This window comes from Miniopterus schreibersii (genome assembly GCF_964146895.1).
Source record: "Miniopterus schreibersii genome assembly, chromosome: 17".
Taxonomy (NCBI): Eukaryota; Metazoa; Chordata; class Mammalia; order Chiroptera; family Miniopteridae; genus Miniopterus; species Miniopterus schreibersii.
Window position 1 is genome coordinate 15,845,994 of NC_138117.1, and position 27,531 is coordinate 15,873,524.

The 27,531-nt window shown below is 38.6% G+C and overlaps 1 protein-coding gene across 2 annotated transcripts; it reads right to left on the reverse strand.

Annotated features, from left to right (window-relative positions):
* Positions 1-8,571: 8,571 nt before the first annotated feature.
* Positions 8,572-27,523, reverse strand: MRPL13 (mitochondrial ribosomal protein L13). 2 transcript variants are annotated; one of them, XM_081116379.1, is made up of 7 exons: positions 27,199-27,523; positions 26,399-26,522; positions 22,560-22,653; positions 20,036-20,096; positions 17,171-17,257; positions 13,812-13,933; positions 8,572-8,847 (listed from the first exon to the last, which is right to left on the reverse strand). In XM_081116379.1, the coding sequence occupies exons 1-7, from the start codon at positions 27,223-27,225 to the stop codon at positions 8,826-8,828; spliced, it is 537 nt and encodes a 178-aa protein (XP_080972505.1). In that variant the 5' UTR covers positions 27,226-27,523; the 3' UTR covers positions 8,572-8,825. The 2 variants fall into 2 exon arrangements, with proteins under 2 accessions (XP_080972505.1, XP_080972506.1); XM_081116380.1 differs by having other exon boundaries at positions 26,981-27,262.
* Between the last annotated feature and the right edge of the window lie 8 nt (positions 27,524-27,531).

The following is a 27,531-nucleotide window of genomic DNA, read 5'->3' on the forward strand; positions in this document are numbered from 1 at the left end:
GCGCAGAGGGTAAGAATGGTAATTTTACCAAGTGAGACAGAAGCCTGAGGAGGAGAGAATGATTTTAGAGTGGCATGTTGGGTTTGAGGTTTTTCTGATTTTCCAGAGTTAGTGCAACACTAGTAGCAGATAGGGGCTTCAGAAGGATGGAACAGGGTGGGATGCTTTTGGATGACTAATTTAGGATGGAATAGTTAGGCGAGACTTAATCCCTTTGGGCCTGCCCCCAACCAGAAGGCTGTTCAAATGAAGAATGAAGGTTTCCAAGGTATGAACCAAAATATTTGGTTTTAAGAAAATCATAACTTTTCATTCTGATTTGATGTGGCATTGGAAACACTGATGTAAAGGGTTCATTTGTGCTAGACAAGCCCAGAGTCCAGATGATTCCTTTCCCACAAAGTCCTCATTATTGTAGACTTTTTAGGATAGCTCTATCATTAACGAAAGTGAACTTGCAATAGTTTTACATTATCAGACTGAATAATTTGATTAAGAATTTGGCTGACACAGGATACATCTTTGTTAAATGAAAAAAGCAAGTGGCAAAATAGTGTTACACTATTTATCTATTGCTCTGTCTGTTTATCCGTATTGAAAAATTGGGATGAATGAACTCCAGACACATAACCACGGTGACCTCCTGGATATGAGGTTGTAGGGAGATTTTGCTTTTTAAAGTAAAGTGTTAATTTCATTTAATTGTTAATCTTTAATGTTTCTATGTTGTTTGAAAAATATTTTGCAACAAGAGTGTTCTCTCAGAAGCTTAATCTTTTACAGTAAAATCACACACAAAATTTAGAGCAAAATTCTACTTTATAAGATAATCTATTGCCTTTTTAGTATCATAATTACTGATGTGGAATAAATGACAAGGAAAGAGTTGCTAATGCTTAGAAAGATGGGAGGCAATGACAGTTTAAAAACTGAATGAAAGGGACAGTGAGTTAACTGCATTACCAGGAGTGGCAGATGACTTGCTTGTCTTGGTAACATTGATAGTTGCATAAGTGTGAGTAATGATTTCTTTCTTCTCTGTATCTTGCTAAGTAGTAAAAATTATATGCTGGCATGAGTAACCATATTTGGTTGCTTGGTTGTTTCTTTGTTTAATTGCATTTTATCTTATTGATTAAAAAATATTTACGACTAATGTTGTGAAGTTCAACTTTATTACCCTAAATGAAAAGATGTTTTATAACAAAATCCAGATTCGTAAAACTATCATTTTTCAGTTCTAAAATGAATCTTGAATGGTAACAAAGCAAAACTAACCGAGTGAGCCAGAACAGAGAAGTGTAATTACTGCAGACATTTATATTTTTCAGTGTCCTGTCATGTGGTTCAAATTCGGTGAATCCTGATGAAACTCTACCCCTGTCGTGTCCTAAAAATCATGTCACAAGAGTTAACCAGGTCAACTTACTATGAGAAATCACTAGTATGTGAATGCACTCAGTTATTGAATAGATGGATTGAAGAGAATTGGGTTATTAGAAAATTCATGTGTTTTCACTTTACTTGTCCTTTCTCGTGTATGTGTCTGTATTGTGCCCGTGAACTGGAACGTTTGGAGGCTGAAAGGGTTGAACTTCACAAAGAGTTCTTTTTATAAACATTTCAGCTATCAGATTTGGACGCCTCAGGAAGCCCTGCTAACTAAATCTCTCTTGTCACTGGCCGCCTGCTCATGTTCTTGGAGTGTCGCCAGCAGGTTCTATATCTGATTCCACTCTCAAGTGTGAGCATGTTTTATCAAACCAGGCGGGAGATTATGGAGCAACAGAAAAGCTAGAAACCTGGGTTTGATTCAAGCAGGAGCTGTAACCCTCTGTCCACATTCTACAGCTTGGGGGAAGTTTTCCTCCTCCTGAAATATCTATCTGGGGTGGTTTCTGAAGGAATTGGACCTCTACCTGCATGGCTAAAAATAACTTTCAAGGATGGGAGTGATCAAAGTGACCATTTACCCAGCAGCCCAAGGACCCAGAAGCTTGGCAGTGAAGAAACAGGCTGATGGTTTTTGCTGTCACGTTGCTAGACGACTGAACAATGACATTTATGGTTACCAGAAAGATTGTGGCTTGGACTGCATTTCTAAACCTTAGCATTGACTTATTTTTTAATTTTTTTCATGACTATCAAAGTAGCCACTAACCGCAGAAATATCAGGTATGTTTGGAAGCCATCATCTGCTTTGTGACTTCTTAGGGACGTATATTAGCTTGGAGTTGTTGGCCATCTATTCTCTCCTTAATTGGTTAAACTCTGGATTTCTCATCTCCCTAACTCCGGTATCACCAAAGAGACGCTCCTATTGAGGTCTCAGAAAATTTCATATTGGCTGCTGTGTTAGAAAAAATTCGCTTTCTTCAGCCAAAACTATATTCTGTTCTTCTTAAATACAAATTAGCTGCTCATTGCCCAGATTCTGTCAATATGTGCTACGTAAAATGTTCTCAACCAATGAAATATGTGTGCAAATTCTGAGTCAAAGGACTAAGAAGCATTTGTGTCCTGTGCACCTGGTTCTTTCCCATTTGCCACCTGAATGCAGAGGACTCCAAGGCCTTACAGGAGGGTGGAGTCCTGAGGTGGAAGGAGTTTGGGTACCAAAATGGCTTTCTGGAAGGCCAGTGAATAATCATTTGTGTTATATTATTAGATGAACAAGAAATAAACTTTATTGAGTAAGAGCCCAAAATGTATATTAGCTAGTATTACATAGCAAATATGGCTGCTGTCACTCATATGACAAGCAGCTATTCTAGATTATAAACCTACTATGTGCCAGGCATTCTTTTAGAGGTTTCCAAGAGCCAGACACTGTGCTAGGTGCTGGGAATGCACAAAAGAAAAGACACAAGCTCAACGTGGCAATGGAGAGAGAAGCGATTATTACACAATAAGGGGGTGCTCATAATGTGTTGTGTACAGAGGACAGATATCGAGGGAGGAGAAATACCTAAGCATGCCTGGAAAGAATTGAGATGTATCAGACACAGGATAACTGGAGAGAGTTATTACATGACATGAAGGCATGAGGTCATGGTGGTTTGGGCATTTGCAATGTTTAAGAGGGACTGGAAGGTGAAGTCCAACAATAGGAGTGGATGGAGATGAGAGTGGAGCAGTGGAATTACAAACACCTGAGCAGGTCTTATAGGCCTCTTAAGGTGTGTGGAGGTTAAGCCAGGTGATGGGGAAATTACAAAAATATCCACTCCTCTCCATGGTAGCAAAATATCTCCCAAGCCCTTGACTCTGATTTTCATTGGCCTATGGGATGTTAGTGCACATGACACAAGGAGAAGTTTGAAATGTGCTCGCATAGTTAGGCTTGCTCCCTTGTTTCTACCTTTCACCAAGAAAACGTTCCCCAGGTAGCCATGGGCCCAAGGGCGGCCAGAGACATGTGGAATAGACCTGGACCCACGCTATGGCTTGGAGGCAAGCCCAGCTGAGCCCAGCCCAAGTCAACTGAACTCCAGCCAACTCAAGTCATGAACCCCATCCTTCTGTGTTTTTATGTGGCCTTTTTTACATAGGCATGATTGATTAAGTCATTGGCCACTGGTGATTGACCCAACCTCCAGCTCTCTCTCCTCCCTAGAGGTCAGGGGTGTGACTGAAAGTTCAAATCCTCTCTCTAATTACATGATTGGGCCCCCTGGCAACCAGCCTCCATCTTTTTGTTCTTTCCAAAAGTCACCTCATTAACATAACAAAAGACATTTATAACTCTCATCAGTTAGGAAATTTCAAGGGTTTTAGGAAGTCGGTGCCAGAAACGGAACACCATGATAGCAGGAAACTTTTCTTCCCATGTGTACATCTCAAGCACGGAGAATAGTTTCTGGAATGTAAATATTGGTTGACTGATCGATCCCTTGTTAATACAGACTGGAGAGCTGGCTATTAAAGACTGCTTCCAAGGTTTAGACTTCCAGATTAAATTTTCTGAAGAATATACATATTCACATTTCTTCATGAGTTTGGCTCTGCATACACACCGTGCTGGTAACAGTGCATAATAATAAAATAACCTTTCTAAGAAGTCATAAAAATATTTGATTTGGCCTTTGTGACTCTGCCAAAAAAGTCAAAGACAGATGCTTTATACTCAGAATTTTCTCTACATTTCAAGACCCTTTTTAGTTTTGTGATTGCTAAAGAAGATGCCAGGTGGCATTGTAATTTCAGTGTTGATTCTGAACGATTTAATACAGGTGGACAAGCTGGAGCCCACAACGACCTATAAAGCACAGGTGCGCCACTAGACTAGAAACAGAAGGGTCTTCTAGAGCCACTGTTTACGAGGCTGTAGTAGGTATTAACTTTGGAATTAAGAAGTGAGGGCCCTAAGCACGAAGTTTAGCCTTGAAATGATTAGTTTGAAATCAAAGAGCTTCTCGTGGACCAAATGGCAGTGACACAAAGGTGTGTCTCCTCCAGAGGTGCTGTTTATGCTGTTTTCATCTGGAAACCGTATCCTAAAGCTTCCTGGCAGCCAGCCTAATAGCAGTTGGCCCTCAGGTGCAGCGACCATCTCTGTTTTACCAGCAGCCGAGCTCAGGTTTGCATTCTCTGAAGGCAAAGCCCAGAGCAGTAGTGATGCTACAAAAGTACTCAACTCCTATTTTAGACTTTTGGGCAGAGAGAGAATTACCATTTCTCTGTAAGAACCTGCATTTAGGTTGAAATGGAGCCTTAATGTCTGTCTTGGAAAGATCAGATCTTCTGAATTAGGGTTCTGTCCAATTCAAACGGGGCATTGTAGGGATTGGCAGCAGAATCCCTCCTGGGGCTTCAGGCTTCGCAGACTCAGAATTTGCTACCTGTTCCACGGTGGAATTTTCAGCCAGGAAAGACCTGGACATTGAATGTTGTTCTTGGCTGAAGGTGGTACGAACCCCGTTTTCCAGGAGAAGGTAGGAAAACAAATCAGTCAACTGCAGCCCAGAAAAATGAAGGGGCCACAGGGAGAGAGACAGTCTCTAGATGTGGCTTGGAGGGAATTAGCAAGAAAGGAGTAGAAACTGTAGTAAGAATCTGATAACAACTGCAATTTATATGCTTTTCTTTTTTTCCAGGAGAATTTTTTTTCAATTACAGTTTACATCCAATATCATTTTGTATTGGTCTCAGGTGTACAGCATGGTGGTAAGACAATCATGTGCTTTACAAAGTGATCTCCCCCCATATTTCCAATACCCACCTGGCACCATTCATAGTTATTATGATATTATTGGCTATATTCCCTATGCTGTACTTTACATCCCTATGACTGTTTTGCAACTACCAATTTGTACCGTTTAATCCCTTCACCATTTTCACCAGCCCTCCCAGCCCCCTACTTCTGCCAAACGTTAGTCTGTTCTCTGTGAGTCTGCTTCCGTTTTGTTTGCTTGTGCATGCATATGTTTTTAAATCTCCTTCATTTGGGTTAAACCTTACAAGTGAAACAAAACTCTGCCCTTCATTCCTTGCTTTGTGACTACCAGCCCTAGTCTCTGGGCCAGCACATGGCCCCGTATGTCTAAACCGAGAGCCGTTATTTAAGTCTGACCAGCCACAGTCTTTAGTATTTACTTTGTCAATTTAAAGTAGAAATTGGGATAAGAAAGGATGGAATTGCATTCTGGGCAAAGGGTGGCTTTAAAGACCTGCTTTAGAACCCAGCTTTATGTGGGCCCACCTGCTAGGCCCTGATTGAACCCGGGAGATATCCCACAGCTGGAGGCGGAACGGGCCCTGACGGCAGTGGTGTTGCTCTGCCCACCCGGGAGGTCCTGCGTGAGGTGCTCCCTGCTGTGACCCAGCCATGACAGGGAGATGCCACCAGACTTTTGCACAGTATCTTGCTTATGGGCACTTCTGCTGAAGGATGCGATGAACCAGCAATTCCAGTGAGTACATCTGTCCTGTAACGTGGCGTGTTCTTCCTAAAAAAATAATCCCCGTGTGATGGAATAACAGGGCTTATGGGACAATGGAGTTGGGGCAGGAAACTCAAACCTGGAACCATTATGTACGTGATGCAAGAAAACTACCACAATTTTAATTCAAACATCATAAGTTCTTAGTAAAAGGCATGTTCCATTAAATATAGAATGTGATTGTGAGAAGACGTGAAGTTGGCCTGGCGAGGTGCTTGTCATTTTCTGAATGAAATGGGGCAGATGACTGTGGCTAATTGTTCTGTTTTTCGTTCCTCCGAACTGGCTTAAAGCAGAAACCCAAGTTTCACTGTAGCGTCGATGGCCCCTCTCCTGAGGAAGCTGCTGTCCACCCCGATGAGGTCGGAGGACACGCAGCCCTCACCTTCCTGGGGCTGCAGTTGGCTGAGCCCACGCAGGCGGGCGATTGCGGGGCAGCTACGGTGAAGCTCTGCTGCTTTTGTTCTCGGCGTTGTCGCCTGTGTTCATCGGTGTGATTCCTTGAGGTCAACTGGACATGGCAATGTCACATTTTCTTATTTTGAAGCTTCGCAGTCCTCGGGGCCTTTGCTGCTTGTAGGCAGGACAGGTCCTCAGGTTTTCCCGAGAAGCTGCAGCAGGCTGTGCGCTGGCGGGGAGAGGAGATGGGGTGTTTCGTGCTCTGCCACCGGGCGCTATGCTTAGCCGGGTGCTTGTCACACTGACCTGCTACCCAGTAGGGCGCTTGTCACACTGACCTGTTACCCAGGCGCAGGGCACCGTGAACAGAGACCATTTTGCCTTTAGTGACTTCACCCCTTCTTTACATGCACCGATTTTCACACAGACATACAGTGACGGAATATATACGTCGGCTTGCTTCTGCTCCCCATAGGGTTCTTGAAACAATCAGGGTTCCTGCAAGAATTTTTATGTTTTAAACTTCTCTTGTTTCTTCCATTCCCTCTACCTCAGCAGGAGCTATGATCCTGTGGGTCCAGGCTGTCTTCTGCCCTCCGGTGGCCGGGTCCCATTCACCAGAGCTGGCGTTTTATTTGGCTACTCGTGGTTGTGGTCTCTTAGGACGGGTGCAGGTCAGGCTGTTAAACATTCAGGCAACGGCAAATGGGCCGCTTATTTGGTGCAAAAGCCTCAGGGAGAAGCCATTCAGTTCGCCAGTACAGCCCGCTTAGGTCCACATGGTCTGCAGGGCCAGGCAGGCCCTCACCCACAGCAACCAAGGTTGACGGCGGTAAGTCTCAATATTCTGATGGAATATTTAATATTATGGCTGGGCTGTATTCTTATGATCTCACCTCTTCAAATCCTGCAGTTTGATTGGAAACAAGGACTTTCTTCCATGAGCCTTTCTCAACCAGGAAATATGTACCGGGCATCGTTGCAGGTGCTTAAGGATGCACGGGACAGAAATTCCTCCTGATTAAAGCTGCTGCCCTGGAGCTGGGGACTTGTTTCATACTGGCTCACACCTAACATGACCACAACAGACGTTAGGGGTGGAGCTGCTTTTTGGCCCAACAATTTAAATCTGACTGCTCGTCACTGTGAATGGCAGCTGTTGATCTGTACCAGGTTATGCTTGCGTTATTACAGAATGTGATATGTAAACATAAATATACTTTTTCTCATCTGCCAATGGCTAAGTCCACAGGCTTTTGAACCAATCAGCCTGGATTCAAATCAGTTTTGCGACCTTGCCTAAGTCAGTTATTGCTGCCTCAGTGTGCCAATTTTTAAAAGGGGAGGACAGCATTTATCTTACAGGGTGGATGTATGGATTAAGTGAATTTAGGTAAAGCAGTTGTGTCTAGCACACGAGCAGATGGTTACTAGCAACACTTCATATTTAATGCCAGCTACTGTAACATACGTCATAGGTCACACATCACATCAGCACCTCCGACACCCAGGTGCACGTATCTACAGGTCTATCTATATAGCTCCTTTCCACCCTGCAATAGCCTGCACGCTCTTTGCTGGGGCACGTGTTGGGGAAGGTGTGTAATTTGTTTTCCCAATGCCTAGCACTGTGCCTGGCATGTAGCAGGCATTCAATACGTTTGCTGAATGAACAGGAAAGGTGGTCTGAAATCCACCCCTTGATTGGCTAGGGCCAGAGAAGGCAGAAAAAACCACCCACCATAAAAGTAGCCAAATATAGTGGCTCAGCATCATAATTTCTAGAGATGAGATTTCGCTAGATTATTCCAGCAGCCCAACCTAAGTGCCCAGCATGGAAGTGAGGAGCCCAGGAAGGTATGGAGGGGCATGGAGACACGGCTGCGGTCTGCAAACAGCACCAGAGCAGGCCAGTGCGGTTTCTAGGGAGCAGGGAGGCACTGCTTTGGTATTTTGGTGCCATGGAGACCGAGAGGCTAGGTGGGAAAAGGGTCGTTAATAGCAGTTTGTAAAGACCTCAGGGCAAACCTTACCCCACTGAGAGGAAGGGGTGAATTTAGATGGATGGGAGGTTAGATAAGTCACTGAAAGGAAATGTGAAGGCGGCTCTCTTCCCAGTTGTCAGGAAGAGAGGTGGGAGCTTGAGGAAATGTGCTCCCATGGGCACTTGTTGGCAACTTTCACTGCAGTGCTACCCAAGGCTTGTTTCTTTCATAAATGCAAAACTGAATAGTTAGCCAAGTAAGGAACTTTATTCTTATCGCCACTGATGACATTCAAATCCGATTACATGATAAAGCAATTCTATAAAATACTGTATTTTACTGCAATTTCCTGTTGAAGGAAGATCCCTTCCTGATCTGTCTCCACAAACTGTCAGCGCCCAGAACAAGCTTCCTGCCCCATGCGAGGGGTTCCCTCGGCCCTGCAGGTCAGGAGAAACTCATGAATCACCTCATTGTGACTTTCCGCATTCTCACTCCTTTACAGCCGGTAGTCTTCAGGTCTGAAAGACAAACATCAACATTTATGTCTTCGTGAATCATATTTCATTTTCACTTGCCTGATGAAGGAAGATTATTTCTCCGATTTAACGTGACAGTAGCTGTTCATCGAGAAATATCTACAGACATCGTATCTAAATTTTTGGTGCAAAACACTAAAGCCAAATCCTTACAAAGTATAATGGTTAAGTGCAGATGGTTAATTTGCTTGGGGGGGGAGGGCATGCACAATATCATGGCCAAGGGACTAGACATTTGCAAAATACTGCAACTCATTAAAATGAAACAAGTACATCTCAAAAATGCAGAGACAAATTAGACCATGGAAATGATAGAGGCCAAACACATATTATCTGGAAAATGGGTATTTCCACAAAAAATATATCTTCAGGAAAAATCTCTTGGGAGATTTTAGGTTTCATTGTGAAATGGTGGGAAATCCATTTGGTTTATGAATAAAATGAAACATAAAGCTATAAAACACATAGTTTATGATACAGTTTAATTAAAGACACTTAATATTATTTGCCCCACTAAGATAATTTATTTTCTAAGGGAAAAAAAGCATCAGAATTTCAGTTGTAAATCCATTAAATTGGGTATAACTTAAGTGCAAAAATATTTTATTCTGTTATGTCTTTTCATCCCTAAATAATAGTTCTCAGTATAATGCTTACTCCAACAAAATGTTTTAAGACTAGAATAAAATTTGGATAGTGGCATAATCTTAAAAACAGTAAGAGGTCGGTTTGATTGAGTTTTAAGCCATTTCCATTGTATAGAGGAGATTATTTAGAGTCAACTGTTCCAGGAAATCTGGTGACGTCACATGTTCCTAAACTAAAGGCTGTCCAGGTGACAGTGAGGCAGAGTAATGCTGCCTTTAGACTCATTTCTTCTGGCCCTGCACAACCAGCCTGATTAGAGAAAGTTCAACAGTGCTTAAAAAAAATACACTAAACTCATAAGACTATTAAATTTGTTTAAATCATATTATTGTTTCTTCAATTAAAACTAACGGGAATTGTTACATTCAATTACTGCATTAAAGTCCTAAATTCTGTTGGCTAAGACTATAAATTATTTGGTTTTGGTCATTTAAAGAGAGATTGCTTTTTATTTTAACAAATAGTTCTAATCTGTTCATATCCAAAAGAACAGTTTAGGACAATTTAGAATGCTTAATTGGAACAAAATTCAGCACTGGAAATACTGAGGTATATGGCTTGAGCCAGCGCTGAGCTGGTTAGAATGAAAGGGAAAGTTGGAATATAACCTTGCTCCCCAGGTCCAGCTAATAGCTTCTGACTCTGAAGAGCAGCAAATTAAGTTAAATCTTGTAGGAAAATGCTCCATGACTAGACTAGGATGAAATTATGGAAAATCTCGAAGATGTCTAGATCCTGGCTCCTCATGGGTTTTGAAAAGGTAAAAATCCTTCTTCACTGTCTGTAATTGAGTCTCTGATCTGGAGCACATTTTATAAAGGCAGAGGTAAAAATAGTGTTTTTTTTTCCCCTGGGTATGAATTTAACAAAAACTGGAAATCTGTAAATTTTTAGGATTAATAGCTTTTGTATCAGAGGGCAGTGCTAGGCTTACATCCTTGGTGTCTCCTACAGCTACAGACTGGACAGGATGCTCACAAAGTCCCCTTTCCAGGGCTAACATTCCCGCATCTGGAGCCCTCTTTTCTTTCCACAGAGCTGCCAGGATTACCTACTAAACACCCTACCCCTAATCCTGCTTCCAGGGAAGGGAACTCCAGGCCCATTGCGGTGTCCTCGCCCCTCCTCCCCCTTGTGGGCAACTTCTAATAGCACATTCTGAAAAGAGAATGAAACACTAGGAACAAGGGTTTTCATAATAAACATCTGTTTCCAAACATTTATTGATGCTGAAACTTTCCACATTTAGTTTCTCCAAAAACATGGGGGTTTTGCTTAAAATAAAGCATTACTGATTTAATGGGTGAGAAATAAAAATCCATTTCTTTTTTGTGTTTTTTTATCAGTGTGGATAATGTGAAGCAATTCCAGTAGAACATTTCCACATACCTAGTTTTTCCTAAGAAAAGTTCTCCTACAGAATTTTAAAAAATGAAAACAAAGATCTTAAAATGATCCAAGTTTTATTTTTAACCTACATAATGAAAAAGTTCCATTACAGTATCAGCATTACAATTTCCATGATTATTGTGGTTTTGTAATGTGTTGGCAAAACCGCAATGATTATGGAAATAATTATTGATAGTAATAAAGTAAGCTAACCATTTGAAAGCTATAATCTCAGGCAACTGAACTGTGAAAAAAGGATAGTGCTATTGTTTTTTCTTTGAGAAATGAGCTCTAAATGTGCACTCTACAATCACCACTTACAAATGGAAAACACACATCTACTTTGCACCATTAATATAACTTCAAAACATACGATAACACAATTAGTAGTACATTCATGAGATGTACAAAGTACTAATATACCATGTGTATCCACTAATCTCAGAGGGAAGGCGGGGGTGGGTGGGAAGAGATTAACCAAAGAACTTATACGCATACATGCATAACCCATGGACACAGGCAATAGTGTGAAGGCCTGGGGTGGGGGGTGGGGGTGGGGTGCTGGGTAGAAGGGGTCATTGGGGGGAAAAGGGAAATCTGTAATACTTTCAACAATAAAGATAAAAGAGTGAGGTATAAAGGCAATACTGCTCATATGAGAAAATGGCTTTTAGTTATAATATTTTCCTTCTTGTCTACCATTGTTTTGAAAATGACTAAACAACTAGCATAAAAAAAAAATCTCATGTATGCTGAAGTTAGGCCTGAGAGAATACAACTTTTATAAGTAGTTTAAAATAATTTAAATGAAATTCCAACAATAGTAACTTTTAATTAAGATTAAAGCAATTTTGTCAAGAGTCAACTGGGTTCAAAGTTTAGTTTGACAGTTGTTATTGTTGCTCAAAAGCTTTCTGTCTCTAATAGAAAAACTAATATTTAACCAAAAGCTAACGATTCCAATTACAAAATGTACATTTTTATATTATAGATGTATTTCAAGTTTTATTGCTAGGGAAACACAAACCAAAGCAAGCTATTTTTGTGTCCATTTATTTATGGTGCAATCCAGGTACATCTGTTTGAGTCAAGTCTCTGCAGATTCACCATTAGATCTATCTTGGATAAATTCCAGTTACTACATTCGAAAGAAAGATTATATTCTTGGCTTAGCTATTTGGGGTGGAACAAAAGCATATTTTAAGCAAGTTCCTTCTCCAAATGGAGGAAAAATTTTTTTTCTTATGAAAGCAAATGTACCAATAACGAGAAATCCCACTTTCAATGGATTGTATTGCATGGTACCGCAAATATTTTAATTCTAATTCTAATGTACGTAATATTTAATACTACAACTTTATAATATTGCAAACAGCTAAAATGGCATAGTCCATTAAGGTAGTCACTAGCCACATGAGGCTACTGAAATTTAAATTAATTAAAATTGTACATAATTAAATATTCAGTTCCTCAGTCATATGAGCTCAGGGTAAGTACTCAAGAGACACATGTGGCCAAGAGCTACTACGTTAAACAGCTCTGATACGGAGCCTCTTCATCACTGTGGAAAGCTCTATTAGATAGTCCTGAACTAAAAGATCATCTGGTCTCTAGTACAGAGGGCGGGTGGTATCTATTTGAAGACTAGCTGTCTTTTGTAGGTCAAGCAATGAGGATGTGTGGTTCTCTGGAAACTGCACGTTCTGTAAGCATTTGAGGCTCTGGAACATGAAGTACTGGGCTATGTGCTGGGGGTGCAACAGTGAACAACACGCAAGCCTTGCTCTTGAAGAGCTAAAAGTGGTAACGCCAGTTACACAGCAGGCGTGAGGCAGAGGACGGCTGGGCCCTCAGTCTGCTCCTGATATTCAGGCGAGGTTCTTAAAGGAGATGACATCTGAACTAACGTCTAAAACATCGGAGAGCGCTATCCCAGACAGTAAGGTGAAGGACTAATTTCATGCAGAAGGAACAGCAGAACAAGGGCACAGAAGAGTTAAACTGGGTAAAAAGACTGCCCATCTCAAACAGTCGGCTACTGCTTGAACAGTACAGTGGAGTGGGAAAAATTTATGCTGAAGAGATAGGGAGGAGCCAGGTCATGGAGCGGTGGCAGGCCAGGCAAAGAAACCTGGGAACAATTAGATGAGACAGTATGTCAAACCTGAGCAGCTTTCCAGACCTGAGGCAGAGGGAACTGTACAGAGGAGAGGAAAAAGTGTTCTGTTTTTCAATTTCCATCAAGACAATCTAGAAATATCCAGAATTAATGACTTTTCATTAGATAATAGTCTCGGCTTAGTGAAGCAATCTGGAAAATGGAAAATCACTTTGTTTTAAGTAATGACTTCATTTATCATTCCAAGAGGCTACAATTAATCTAAGTAATGTCACCCCAAACAAAATATCTGACAATTATAGACACCTATGAACACCCTTGCACTTACCTAGCAAGGTCTTAAGACTCAGAGACTTTTGGTTCAACTATCTACATCTAGAGTTTATTTGCAGGTAGAAGCTACAAAGAGTATCCAAGGAAGTAAAAAATTTCACTCTTTTCACCTCAAGGGCCTTATCATTTAAGGAAAAAGGGGATACTAAACTCAGCTTTAAAAGAAAAACAACAGAAAACCCCTAGCTGGCCAGTGTGGGTCAGTGGTTGAATGTTGAGCCATGAACCTGAAGGTCACGATTCAATTCCCTGTCAGGGCACATGCCTGGGTCTTGGGCTAGATCCCCAGTAGGGGGCATGCAGGAGGAAGCTGGTTGATGATTCTCTCATCATTGATATTTCTCTCTCTCTCCCTCTCCCTACCTCTCTCTTAAATCAATAACAACATATTTTAAAAAGTAATTAAAAAACACACACAAAAAAACTAAAAACAAAGACGGGAAAGAGAAAGACTTACGGAGACCACACTCTTGGGAAAGCCTCTATTTCTTCTTGTGTGTATTCATCTAGACGTTTGGGTACTTTTCGTGGTTGTGGAAGCTCTTCTACTAAATTCTTAAGAATATCTTCTGGTATATCCTGGATTAAATAAAAATTTACAATTAGTTTTCTTAAAACATATTTCTTAGTAATAAACTACTAATACTTAGTATTTAAAAATAGTAAGCAAAAGCAGTATTTATAAAATGGAAAAAAAAAACCAACAAAAAACTTTGGAAAAATCCTGAAAAGTACATTAGAGCAATGGTATAAGAAATCTCCATACAGTAATACACTTTATATTTTAATCTTGACAAACACATTTCTCATGATAAATTAGACATCTTCAATTCTGAAAACTATTAAGTCACTAAGTTCTATTATATTTTAATATATATGTATGTATTTAATATATATATGTAGAGTTGAATTTTTTTCCCCTCCTTTCAACTGCAAAAAGGTACTGCCTTCTCATTCTCATGATTTTTTGTCTGATGAATGCATATACTGGGTCTACTGCTTCTGGTGCTACAACCTTGCAATCCACACTCCAGAAAAAACATGATGTCAGTTTGTCCCATATTGATGGTACATCTGACCTCTTGTTTGTGGCTGGTGTCTGCCTACCAGATATCTTTAATGTAAAAGTATCTTTCCCCCTTCAAGTAGTAAGTACTCTGTGGCATGACGTTTTGAAACTGTAAATATCCTTTGAGCACTGCCTTACTTTCTGTTACTTACTATTTTACTATTGCATGAGTATACTCTGTAATAACTGTTGTTTTCCTGCATCAGACCCAGAATCAACCATTTTTCTAAGGAGAACCAGGTTCCTTTTAACAGGGAACAGCATTAGAAACAAGATCTGGGCACTGCTATGCTAACTTCTGTTCATGCTGTCCTTTCTACAATAAACTTTTACCTGATGGCTAGAGAATATGCTGATGGTTGCTTTTTAAATTCAGTATCATCCCTACATTTTTTAGATGGCATTCTTCTCTAGAGAAGAGCTTTTCCTTTTCCAGAAAGAAGACAAATTATAACAAGTTAAAAAAACTTTTAGAGTATCATCATGGGCTCACAGATGTTTGCTTTCTGTTCAACACAGTCCATAATCACTACCATTCATTTTAAGGCCAACACCGTCCCATACATAGTGGGCACCAATTCAAGCTGCCTCCTATGTTCTTTTGATGTTTCTCTGTTGGTGTTTGAGCACTGCCTTACTTTCTGTTACTTACTATTTTACTATTGCATGAGTATACTCTGTAATAACTGTTGTTTTCCTGCATCAGACCCAGAATCAACCATTTTTCTAAGGAGAACCAGGTTCCTTTTAACAGGGAACAGCATTAGAAAACAAGATCTGGGCACTGCTATGCTAACTTCTGTTCATGCTGTCGCTTTATGAATATATAAAATCTTAAAGAAGTTAAAAGTAAAAAAACAGTCTAAAAGGTTCCCCCCCCCCCCCCCCCCCGACCTCCCAATCTCCTTCTCTTCCCTGTTCCTTTCATCTCTTTGTGCCCATTCACTAGCCGGAGGCCAACTTCATTTTCTCATTTATTTTTCCTCTATTTCTTTCCATAAAAAGCAGATACAGTATATAAGTGTGTAAACAGACATATGAACATATGCATACAAAAGGTGGTATGCTATCCACGTTCTCTGTCACCTTGCTGTTTTTCATTTACCAGCATATCCTAGGAAAAAAATTACTTATCAAGTCACAACAATATTTGTCCTTCTATTTTTACAGCTATACAGTACTCAATTGAATGGGTATCACAGTTAATCCAATTTTCTATGAATAAGCATTTATTTATTTCTCTTTTACTATAATAAATAATGTAAAAACAATAACCTCGTATATGTTCAGACTGAATTGCTATCAATGAGATTGCGGGATCAAGTAGGAATCTCCTTATGTATTTTCTGAAATGTTACCTAGTTACCAGATTCCTTGTGAGCTGCACCATTTTGTGCTTCCACCAGCAATACCTGTGCCTGTTTCACAACAGCCTTGACAAGAACAAGTGTTGTCAAGTTTTTGAATATTTAACAATCCATTCTTGGGAAAATGGGCTGATTTATTTTATAGTCTGAAATTATTTAAGTAACTTACTGTTCCACTAAACTGACATGAATACTTAAAACATCTCCACTCAAACCTGACTACCTTAAAACTGGGATAAATAATACTTTTGTGTCTTTTAGGAATTATAGTTTATATAGAATGTGACAGTATAATCAGAAAGAGGGGTTATTAAATTCTTGTGATTTCATGAAGGCCATTTGTATTTCGATGATAACACTGCTCATGTACTTGGTGCCTCCAGGTAAAGTGAGTAGTGGAAAATTATTTTACTCATTCGTACAAAGCAAAGGTAATAAATTAACCATTTTGATAAAAGCATGAATAATTTGTGTTTTTTATGCTAACAACAGAGCACACAGTGGCTTGAATAGCTGATATGACTTGATATTTTGGAATTAATTTCTACATTATTCCTCTGGTAGGGACCATAAGGGCAATGATCATGACAGTGGTAATGAAAGCAACTAGCACTTACTGTGCCAGGCCCTAATCCAAATGCTTTATAAATGTTATCTCACTTAACCTTTACAACAGTCTTATAAAGTAGGTACTATTTCTACACCCATTCCACAGATGAGAAAACAAAGGTAATAAGTCACTAGGCCATGGCCATAAAGTCAGTAAATTGTGGGGCATGGATTCTAATCCAGACAGCCTAATTCCAGAGTCTGGAATCAACTATTTTATTACAGAACCCCTAGCATTACATTATATGGACTAAAGAAAAAAGCTAGATACTTAAAATGTTATAACAGTAATAAATAAAAATGTTTATACTTTTTTTCATTTAAAGGAATACTTTTGAGTAGGGATATGCATCCTAAAGTTAAATCATGGGACCTAATTAGCAACCAAACCTACGTTATTAATCCATGATGCATTGAATTTTTACTACTGGTCAAATACAATGTAAATTAAATGCAGTTTTTTAGAGTTGATGAAATCATCAATGAGTACCCTCAACAGGAGCTCTGACCACAGTTCCTTGTTAAAAAAAAAAACAGTTATCAAAATAAAAAAACAGAAGTTATAGACTTTCAATCTTTAGTCCAATGATAGCTCACTTTATAATTTAAAACAAGAACAACTGTTATTATAGTGAGCTCACTATGAAATACAGAAAATATTTCAGAGGTTGGCATGAAATTATTGAAAATAAGTACAGCAATTATTTTAAAAGAAGAGAAAGTATTTAATTGCAAACTGAGGAAAAGCATCATTACCAATGACCGACTTACCTCATCTGGGAAAAGATGCAACCTCTGCATCATGGTCCTCCTGTGGAGGTTTTTGGGGAGCATGCCATAGATAGCTAGTTTGACAATCTGGAAAACACATATGCAGGACTCAATAAAATGAAAATATGATGTGATATCAAGAAAGCAGATATAATTAGAGACAGTGATGAAAACCAGTGGGCTAAGACAGCAGAACTATGGAAGGAAACAAGCGGGGACCTGGGTAGGTAAGTGGCAGCAATGGGAAGGAACCTTATCATTTTACGCCTTCCTGTTTTCTTTAGGCCTCTAATTGTTCAATTTATTTTTAATTAGGAAAAGGACAAGAGGAGGGAATTAAAAATACCCTGAGTATGTGCTGACTTTAGTTGGACTACGAAGAAACGCTGAGCTTTCACAAACACCTAGGCTCAAGCAGTCTACCGCGCAGTGACCAGAGCAGAGCCAGGGAGGCCTTCGGCCTGCTGCTGCCAAGTGGGAGGGCAGGCGGCTCCCAGCTCAGAGCCCAAGGCCGATGACACAGCTACGAGGCAGACTCGAGAGGTCGCAGGTCCACACAGGGTGGTTACCGCTCACGGAGCCTGCTGTGCACCGCAGTCAGTGCGTTCATTACATTTGTCATCTTGTTTCCCAGAGGAGGAAACAGACACAGTGAGATGACAGAAGGCTCCCAATTCCATGTGTAGAGTAGGTGTCCAGCTCGAATTCAAACCCGGCAGCCGACTCCCAGGACAGACACAGGGTATGCACAATCACACTTACCATGTGTTTCCCTTCGTAACTCACCAAGAAGACAAAAGGTCCCTTTCCTCTACCAAACCCATTACCAATATGGCAAACTAACCTTTCCCCTTTGAAGGTTACCCTCATTGTTGAATGTGATTTTATATATGTTTTGTCAAGAGAAGGCCACACAGGGTCACCCTGTGCTCCACAGTCTCCTGGGGGGCCCCACGGCGCACAGTGTACACAAATACACGGTGAGCTCTTGGTAAAACTGCTAATAGAGACATCTGGAGTGTTGTACAGATTTTCGTAACCTGCACTCACATTTCAAGGATATAATTTCACATGTATTAAAGCTAAATGCCCTAAAACAGTACATGTTAGAACAGGGTTTTACTACAAAAGGATTTCCTATTCCTTTTATTTTCTCATCAAAACCTTTCTACACATAAAAGCTAATGACATCTCATGTATATTCATCTATTTCCTAGGTTAGTGCTATCAATACTCTATGTTCTGGAGACTTTATTTAAATATAGACTTACATTGTTAAAATTAAAAGCCATAGAAAATTTGGTTCCTCAGTCACACAGCCACTTTCCGAGTGGCCAGGTGCCACACGTTGCTAGTGGTGACCACATTTGACAGTGCAGACACAGAACATTTCTGTCAAGGCAGAGAGTGCTACTGGACAGCACTGCTCTAGGAATTAGCTTTTAAAATGTTTAATGTTTAAAGAAGTCTTCTGTAGAAATTGACAATGTTAGGACTATTCAGCAACTTTTCCTAGGAAAATTATCCCTTTAGCAATTTTATTCTATTCGTAGGATTACATGGCATTTGATTCCCATGTTCTGAAACAATTTAGTTGTACTTACTTGAATTAACAAGTTGGTATTTTAAAAATATGCCCTATTAAAAAATGCAAACATTACAGTCTAATTAAGAAAATCTAGAAAATGTGAAAAGGTTCCAAGCTGATAAGGGAGAACAGCTTTACTAACTAACTATAGGAGGTGGAGAAACATAAGAAAGGAGCCCTGTTAGAAGGAAAACGTAAGGACGCAAAGGCTCTTAAAGAAACTAAAATATGTCACAGGGATAAAGGATAGGAGGGAAGGGCTGAATCAATCTATTTATTTGAGTTTAGAATCAATAATCTATAATTTTAAATACTTTGAAATATTTAATAACCTATTAAAATGTATTAATTATGTATTTTACAAATACTATTCCAAGGCTATACTAATAATCAGAAGAATGCACTATGAGACACATTCTCTTACAAGCCACATACACCAAGTATTGACTCACAAATTGTCTGCTGGCAGAAACTCCCTGCTCCAGTGAACACATAGTGGAAGTAAAATCACAGACCTCTTCCTTAACGTGCCATTCTTTTTCAAACCACAGAATCAAAATTAAGATTTTTTTAAAAATTAAGATCTTTTAATGAGGTATTAATTCAAATGGATTTAACTCTGAAGTAGTTTCCAAGCCTCCATCAAACATTTTGTAATACACTTCATTCTTTATTTATAAAAAAATTTGAAACAATTACTATAATGTTACCCAATGCTAAGTTCTTAACATCAAAAAGTTGGACTATACTGCCTCCTAGTGTACAGTGAGCATGCCTGAATAATATATAAACTTTAATTTTAAAAACATTTTACTATTAAAACTATAATTTGTTGTAACAGCTATGGTACAACATTATGGTTGTAACATTATCAGCAGCCCTTACAACTTTTTAATACCATTAAATGCAATCCATATTAACAAACTAGGATACTTTCTTTGACCTGTAATAGTCTAACAACACATAAGTTATGAAATAGACATTAAATATTTCTTAAGAAGCAATCTCTGAGTACGTTTTTGTAAAACAGATATGAATGGTAAAAAGTAAAAATAAATAGTAAAGCACAGAACTTCTAAATGTTATGTCAGGCCTTATTATAGTAAAATAGAAAATATGCCCCGCCCCCTGCCCTCCAGGAAAATTTTAGGGAGTACTACACCAAACAAATGGTTGTGTCCTCACGATAGATATTTTTGTTCACCATTTTAGGAAAAAGCAGTGTCTGAACCAGTCTTTCCAGAGATGAAAAATAATAAAAAATACAACAGACTTACTGCCACTGGATCCCTCAGGTGAAGTTGAGCAGCTGTTACTTGTCTGAAGCCACCTGGGTAACTATTAAAAGAAGCAAAGGCATTAAAGCGGGGAGGAGGCTATGGAATAGTATTCTTGAGTACTCGTTTATAATATAAAAACTATTTTTATTAAAAATTATACTTGTTTTTGAAGATTATGCTATTCACTAATGTGTTAAAAATTAAGTAGTATAGCCTATGCTATCTGAAATACTATTCTTTTATGTGGTGAACTATCATTATTTCACAAAAAGTTCTCACATCTTGGAAAACTTCTTGGCATAACTACTTATATTTCTATTGGAATTTAGTTATTCATCATTCACTCATTAGCTCCCTTACTCCCTCACTCATTCACTCACTCGCTTATTCATTTTGGGGCAGTTTATCACTGTTTGAATTAAGAAAGAAAAAGCAATGAGCAAAAGGTTTCACATTCTCTGCCAAATCAGACTAAATGTCTATATAAGCTAATGGTTAAGTCTGGGAAAAACCATGGTAGACCATCTAGTTCTGAAGTTAAGTTCAAACTCTAAACAGGTCATAATCCTGTTTCCTATTAACTAAGAGTTACATGTGGGCCCTCAGTAATAAAATATTTCATTGTGTTCAGATCAAAATTATATATAAAATGTATAAATTGGAGATTGAAAAATATATGTTTATTTGGGATAATATTGGAGGCAGCTTAGTAACTTAGATACCCCAGTTTAAGGTCTGTAATCTAGTCTTGCTAGTGGCTACCAGCATAGTATTAGGCAACTCATTTTACCTCTTTATATGAGTTTACTCATATAAGAAAAGTGACACCTGCCTCATCTACCTCTCAAGATTTTTATGAGAAAATGTTTGTGAAAGGGCTTAAGAAAATTTAAAACAAATACAATATTCAAATGTAAGCTTTTATTACATTGGATAAATTAGTATAAAGCCGTAATGATTTTCAGGGAAGGAAAAACAAAAGTAGAATCAGTGAGCTCTGCAAGAAAAGTTTAAGATTACCTAAATGTGTTTCCTTTCATAAGTTTCTTTTCAACAAGAGTTAAAAACATTTTAAGATGACTTAAAGAAGCACCTTTTAGGAACAAAATTTAAGAAAGCATATTTAAAAGTTTGCTGAGAAAGATAATTTTTAAACTGAAATTCTTTCATTTATTTCACAATGGAATTTTAGATTCAGAAAAAAGAAATACCTGTCTAGACCTCTATTCCTGTATTCTTTCTCTCCATGGAAAAAATACTTTACACCTTCTACACTAAAGATTATCTATTTTTAACAGTAGAATGGTGAATTCTAAAGCATAATACCATTTGAATTACATTTTAGGAGTTTGGACTTTATATTGAAAAATTTGGAAAGCTACTGTAAAATTCTGAGTAGGGGAACAACTTGAGTAATGCAATACTCAGATGGCTTTTCAGCTCTTTATAAAAGTCAAAATTTTAATTTCAAAAATAGAGCAATGATTAAGTAGGGTAAATCATTGTGCACCATTACACAGTGACTGAAAATAACACTTATATTAAGTAAAAAAGGATATAAACTTTATATTAAAATGTTGAATCAAAGGAAGATGATTTTTAGTTCCTTCTTTAAACTTCTCTGTATTTTCTAATGTTAGCATGCATTAAAACTTTTACAACTAGGAAGATAAATGCTGAATATATCATTGTAATAAAACATTAGGAGCATAATAAAAATAGTATGTCCAAAGTGTAAGTCAAGAGTCAAGAGAAACAGAGAAAGAAAAAGCAATGATTCTATCTAAAAAAGAGTGACCAAGACAAGGTCAGGATGTCTGAAGGACCTTGAAGGAACCACAGATGCTTAGAGCCCAGAGAAAAGACAAACCAGTGGGTACCTTCGGATCATGGTCTCAAAATTATCTGAAGAATGTTATGTAGAAGAGATATAATTATTTTACACTGTCCCAAAGAGAAGTAAGACCAATGTGAAAGCTAGAGAGAAAACGATTATGACTAAAGAGCATAAAGATCTTACTAAAACTTAGACTACTTCAAAGGTGGAATGAATGGGCTGCCTTATGAGCTATGAGATTGGTATTATTCAAACACAGGTCGAGAGATCTGTAACTTGAAAGGTTAAAATCTCCTTTAGTTATCTTCCAAACTTGAGATTTTGCTCACCACTGAAACATCTCAAGTACTTTCAGATGTTCAGGATGGTTCTGGAAACAGCAGACCAATTACAGGAAGAGAAAGAAAGAAGTGAGAAGATGGGCTAAAAAATGAGAATAATCTTGATCAGAAAGGTTTATGCGATAAGTTTCCAGGAAAAACAAATTCTGTCAGTTAATAACTAAGATTTGGTCCAGGGTTGTATTTTTTTAATTGAGTAAATTATATGTGCAGCATGAGTAAAATTAGTGTTTTCTTAAATGCCAAATTTTGAAAATATAATTTTCTTTTAAATAAGATCAATGGTGTTATTAAAGTAATACATTTCAACTGCCTATCTCCCGAGACAATAGCATCCTCTTACCCAGTATGTGAAGAATATACTTTTTGTTCCCATTTGTTTCCAGAAAATGCAATGTGCCTCGTGTTCATTATGACAACATGATCACCGCAGTCACCTAGATTGAAAAAGAGAAAAGAAAGAAAAAAGATTTTATGTGAAACATTGTGACTTTAAGAAAAAGTGACCTTGGTTATTTATAAAGGTTATCAAAGTCTAACAGCACATTAAAAATATAAAGCAAGTCAGAGTGCAACACCAAAATCCTTGAACAGGTTTCTGTTACTGCTTTATATCATATTAAGTATAGAAGGAGTTGGCGAGCCATTTGAAAAATCTTGACACTGGGGGGTAAAAGAGAATTTGATAAAAATGCCAATAACAACAATACAACTTTAAGGGCAAACTACTGCTATTTCTAGCATAGCCTCCTATTAATAAGCACACTTCACCAAAGGTGATCACATTAAGCGTTTTTAAATATCTAGTTTAAATTTTCTCTTAAAAACAGAAGAGAAAATGAAAACAATATGCATCTAGTTATAAAAAAATATATATATATGTTTTGCCAATAGGTAAATTGAAAACAAATGTAAAACATCACAATTTACTCTTCTCAATTTTAGAGAAAAGAATACTATGATCTTATGCTTAACTACTAACCCAATGTTTTTTCCAACCATATTTAACTAGTTATATTTAAAATGTCACTCTCTACTATGACAACATGCATATTAGACAGGACAGGATGACCTGAAAATTAAAATATATGTATTGGATTAATTTTCCAGTGGAAAGTAGCCCTAAGTTCAGCTGTTCATCTAAAAAAAAAACAAAAAAAAAAACCCCCACAAAAGTAAATGTAAGTTTTCACATGAGTTACTATATGTGGCAGGATCAAGTCATCGTAAACATTTATTAAATGCTTATTCTACTAATAGAAAAAATAAATAAACTTTGAAAGATTCTAGAAGTTTATTGATTTAAGAAAACCACCAGAAAAAAGTATAAACAAACAGTACATGAAAACTAAAAATTACATTACGTGTTTCTATACAGAGCTTAGAATTTGAATGACAGAATTTTTTGAGAGCTGTTCAGAGTCTATACAGAACCAGGGTAACAGAAAGATAAAGCAGGTGAGTTTTCTCCACTAGAGGGAAGGAATCCAGAGGGAAGGCAAAACCTGGGAAGCTTGCTGTTAGTGTGTTGAAAAGGACAGTTTGACAGTATTTGACGAATTAAGTGACTAGAGTTCCTAAAAGTGACACATGGTGGTTTAATAAGGCAGTTCGGGGCAAATGAACCAAAATAACAAATAAAAAGAGGGTGACAAGATATCTATATAGTTTTAAAGAATGCTGAGCCACCTTAGCTTTCAGCTAGACATTTACAGTTGAAGAAGTTAAGGCCCATTAAGATTAACTAATTTGCCAAAAGCTCACATACCGAGTTACTTAAACCCCATTCAAGCTCTTTCCATGACACCTATTTAGAGGAAAAATGGAAGCTTTAACTTTCCACTGAAGCTGAATTTATTTGCAAAATCAGACAGCAAAATTAAAATAATGCAATAATTTACATTTGAAATCGATTGACACAACCGATAGTAAGAGAAAAATGGGCAAACTGGGTTACTTTAAGAAGAGCATCATAAATGTTTTTTCCTAACAAGTCCTTAAAAGATGCTTACATAGTCCTCCTCAACTAGTTAATTTGTGGGCAGTGAAGTGGAGAGTCCCCATGAAGAGTAAGTCATAACTCAAAAATCACCATGTACCCTTTCTTTTCATTTATCAGTGAAAAAGAATCATGTTCAAAAAGCTCCCAAGTCCCAAACTCAGGAGGACAGCTCTTATTAGGAGGAAGGAATTCTCTTCCTACTTCCACATAATTTTCATCTTGACCCAGACCACATTTTTCTTTAAAAATAACCTTATAAATGGAAAGTTGGTTTTCCACAACACTTCACGAAGTCCACTGGAGCAGTTCAAATATCATATATGTTATGCTCAGACACATTATTGGTTAACTTTTATAGCCACTCCTGGATATATGACCATCATCTGTAATACTATTTTTCTGGACAATTGAATGTCAATTTTCAAATAAACATGTCTGCAGTGATTATGAGCAAATAATACATGCTTAATAAATACTGGTTAAGCCAATAAATGTTAGAAATAAACTAAATACACAGCACATTTGTAAACTGAAAACTGTTTTCTTTAAGATTTGATTTTAGTGACATCTTGTGGACAGGGCAAGTTTTGCTGATATAAGTTATATATTAAATTCAGTGTGAAACAAAAATACAATCCAGCCTTTAAAATGAATATTTCTAATTTCATAGGAAATTGATTCTCTAGTCCTAGGAAGGGATGGCCTAACAGGCAGCCAGGAAAGTTCTGGTGTTCTAGCAGAATGTTTATTCATCAGTGCTTAAGGGACACTTTTGCAATGAGTGCTTGTAAGAAAGCAGAACTTTCAGTGGACAGGTAAGTGCTATACCTTAAGACGGAAATTAGGTAAATACCACTAATTCCACTTTTCCCCCAATTCTGCATCATTTGCATTTCTACAAAGACAACCTAGGATATCTTGTTTATTATCTTGTTGATATCACTGCTAAGGAAAAAGCAAATTAGGAGGAAAACAGTGTAAGTAGCTAAGATTCACCATACTGAAGTGGAACGATTTCCTACATGAGTAGACAAGTGCCTGGGGTCTAGTCCCAGTTTTACCACAATATAGCTGAGTGACAGTGAGAAAGTCATTTCATTCTTCCAATTTTAGTTTTCCCATTTATCAATGAGGCTGTTAAACGAAATATGTAAAGTCCTAAGGAATGAAACAATCCTATGAATTGGTGTTCTATGATTATGGCACTCTCCTGATTTGCGAACCGCCCCCCCCAAAAGATTACTATCGAAGTAAGGAGATTTATAATTAGTCAGCATAAGTCTGCTGATGACTGTTTTACTTTCAAAATACAGTTGACCCTCACTATTCATAGATTCCATACTGCAAATTAGCCTACTCTTCTTCAAATTTATTTGTAATCCCCACATCAGTACTTGCAGTGCTTTCCCCGATGTTCACGGACATGAGAAGAGCAGTGGGAACTTAATGCACACCTTTCCAGCAGAGGTAGAATCTGGTGATGCTCTGCTTCTCTTTTTCTAATCAGTGTTGTTTTATGGCCTATTTAATGCCAGGTTTTTTGGCAGTTTGGTGATTTTAATTAGTGACTTCACTGTTCAAAATATCCCCCAAGCCTGATGCTGGAATGCTGTCTAGTGTTCCTAAGTGCAAGAGGCTGTGATGTGCCTGACAGGGAAAATATATGTGTTAGATAAATTCTGTTCAGGCATAGGCTATAGTGCTGTTGGCCATGAGTTCAATGTTAAAGAATCAACAATGTATCCATTAAATAAGGTGTCTTTAAACAGAAACACACATAAAAAGAGGCTATGTGTTGACCAATGGATGAAAATGTTGTGACCAGAGGCTCACAGAAACCTAACTTTGTATTTCCCCTGGATGCAATGGTTTGTGTTTACTAACTCAACATTCATGGTGACTTTAAAGAAAGTCACTGCTGCTGGCTGGCGTGGCTCAGCGGTGAAGCATCGACCTATGATCCAGGAGATCATGGCTGGATACCCTGTCAGGACACATGCCTGGGTTGTGGGTTCAATCCCCAGCGGGGGGCGTGCAGGAGGCAGCTGATTGAAGATTCTCTCTTATTGATGTTTCTCTCTCTCTCTCCTTTCCCCTTCCCCTCTCTGAAATCAATTAAAAAAAAAAATTTCTGGCATATATATTGTGGTTATTAATGACAGGCCCAAAACGATACTCACTCAGTTGATGATATACAGGCTTATGCAATCCTTGAAGTTTAATTGATGCCATAGCAGCAAGTTTGCCAGGGGGCTGCATTTTCCCATCTAAGAGATACCAAACTCGAGCAAAAGTAGCCCATTGCTTGAAAAAACAGAAGAGGAAACAAATAAAATTCTAATCAAAGTAGAAATAATTATTATACATCATCACACGTCTTTTATGGTTAATGTCAATAATTATGTAAGAAGAAAAAAAAGACCCTATTACTAAACATTTTTTGCTTTCTTTTTCTACTTCTGAAAAGCAGGTTGTCTCTTCTCATTATTCTGCAAAGATTAACACGATAAATTTTCCTGTCTGCTTTTCTATTAGTAATGTGTATCATGCTTTATTAAAAACTTTCCAGGGAGTCTCTGCTTCTATCCACCACCACTCCCCAAGTCTTAACAGTCGATTTCCAACTCAGCAGCCAGAGCGCTCTCCTTAACACCTGAGATCATGCTGCCCCTTGGCTCAGAAACCTCCAAAAGGTGCTCATTTTACTCAGTAAAAATCCAATTCTTACAGTGATCCACAATGACCTATGTGAGCCATCTTACCTCTCCGACCTTCTCTCCTAAAACTCCAGCCGGGAACAAAAGACGTGAAACGGGCCGATTGAAAGAGGAGGGAACGAGCGCAAAGAGAAGAGCGAGTGGTGGCCAGGATCACGCCGTCTTGTCTGCTTCCGAGAGGTACCTTCTGGCCCATGGACTCGGCTCCCCTGCCCCCCTTCTGCCAGTGTAATGAACCCCTTCAAGCAACAGCCCGAGCTCACCTGGGGCGCCCTGGAGAAACTCGACATGTTTCCCCACTAGCAGGACCGTCCTCCTTCCTCCGGGGTCCCACGCCGTCCGCAGCATCACTAGTCCGTCGGGAAACGCGTCCACCCAAGCGGGACAGTTCCTAGACCGGCCGGTATTTATCCGCTTCTCCGCTTTTTCTGGGTCCCGTCCCATCTTCCCACGATCGCGATTTTGTCACGAAGGAGGAAATAATGCGGTTGCCGCGAGAACGACTCCCGAAATCCAGCCGTTGCTAGAAAAGTTGCGGGAAACCAACGGAGGACTCACGATTTCCAGCCGACCTCCGTAGAAGGGACCCGGAAGTG

What these genes read in the sequence shown, in the direction of transcription:
- MRPL13 (XM_081116379.1), bottom strand. Translation starts at nt 27,225, where the DNA reads ATGTCGAGTTTCTCCAGGGCGCCCCAG. An exon ending in GTTTCTCCAGGGCGCCCCAG is followed by an intron (nt 26,523 to 27,198) that starts GTGAGCTCGGGC and finishes TGTTTTTTCAAG; the next exon opens with CAATGGGCTACTTTTGCTCG. An exon ending in ACCTGAGGGATCCAGTGGCA is followed by an intron (nt 17,258 to 20,035) that starts GTAAGTCTGTTG and finishes TGTGTTTTCCAG; the next exon opens with ATTGTCAAACTAGCTATCTA.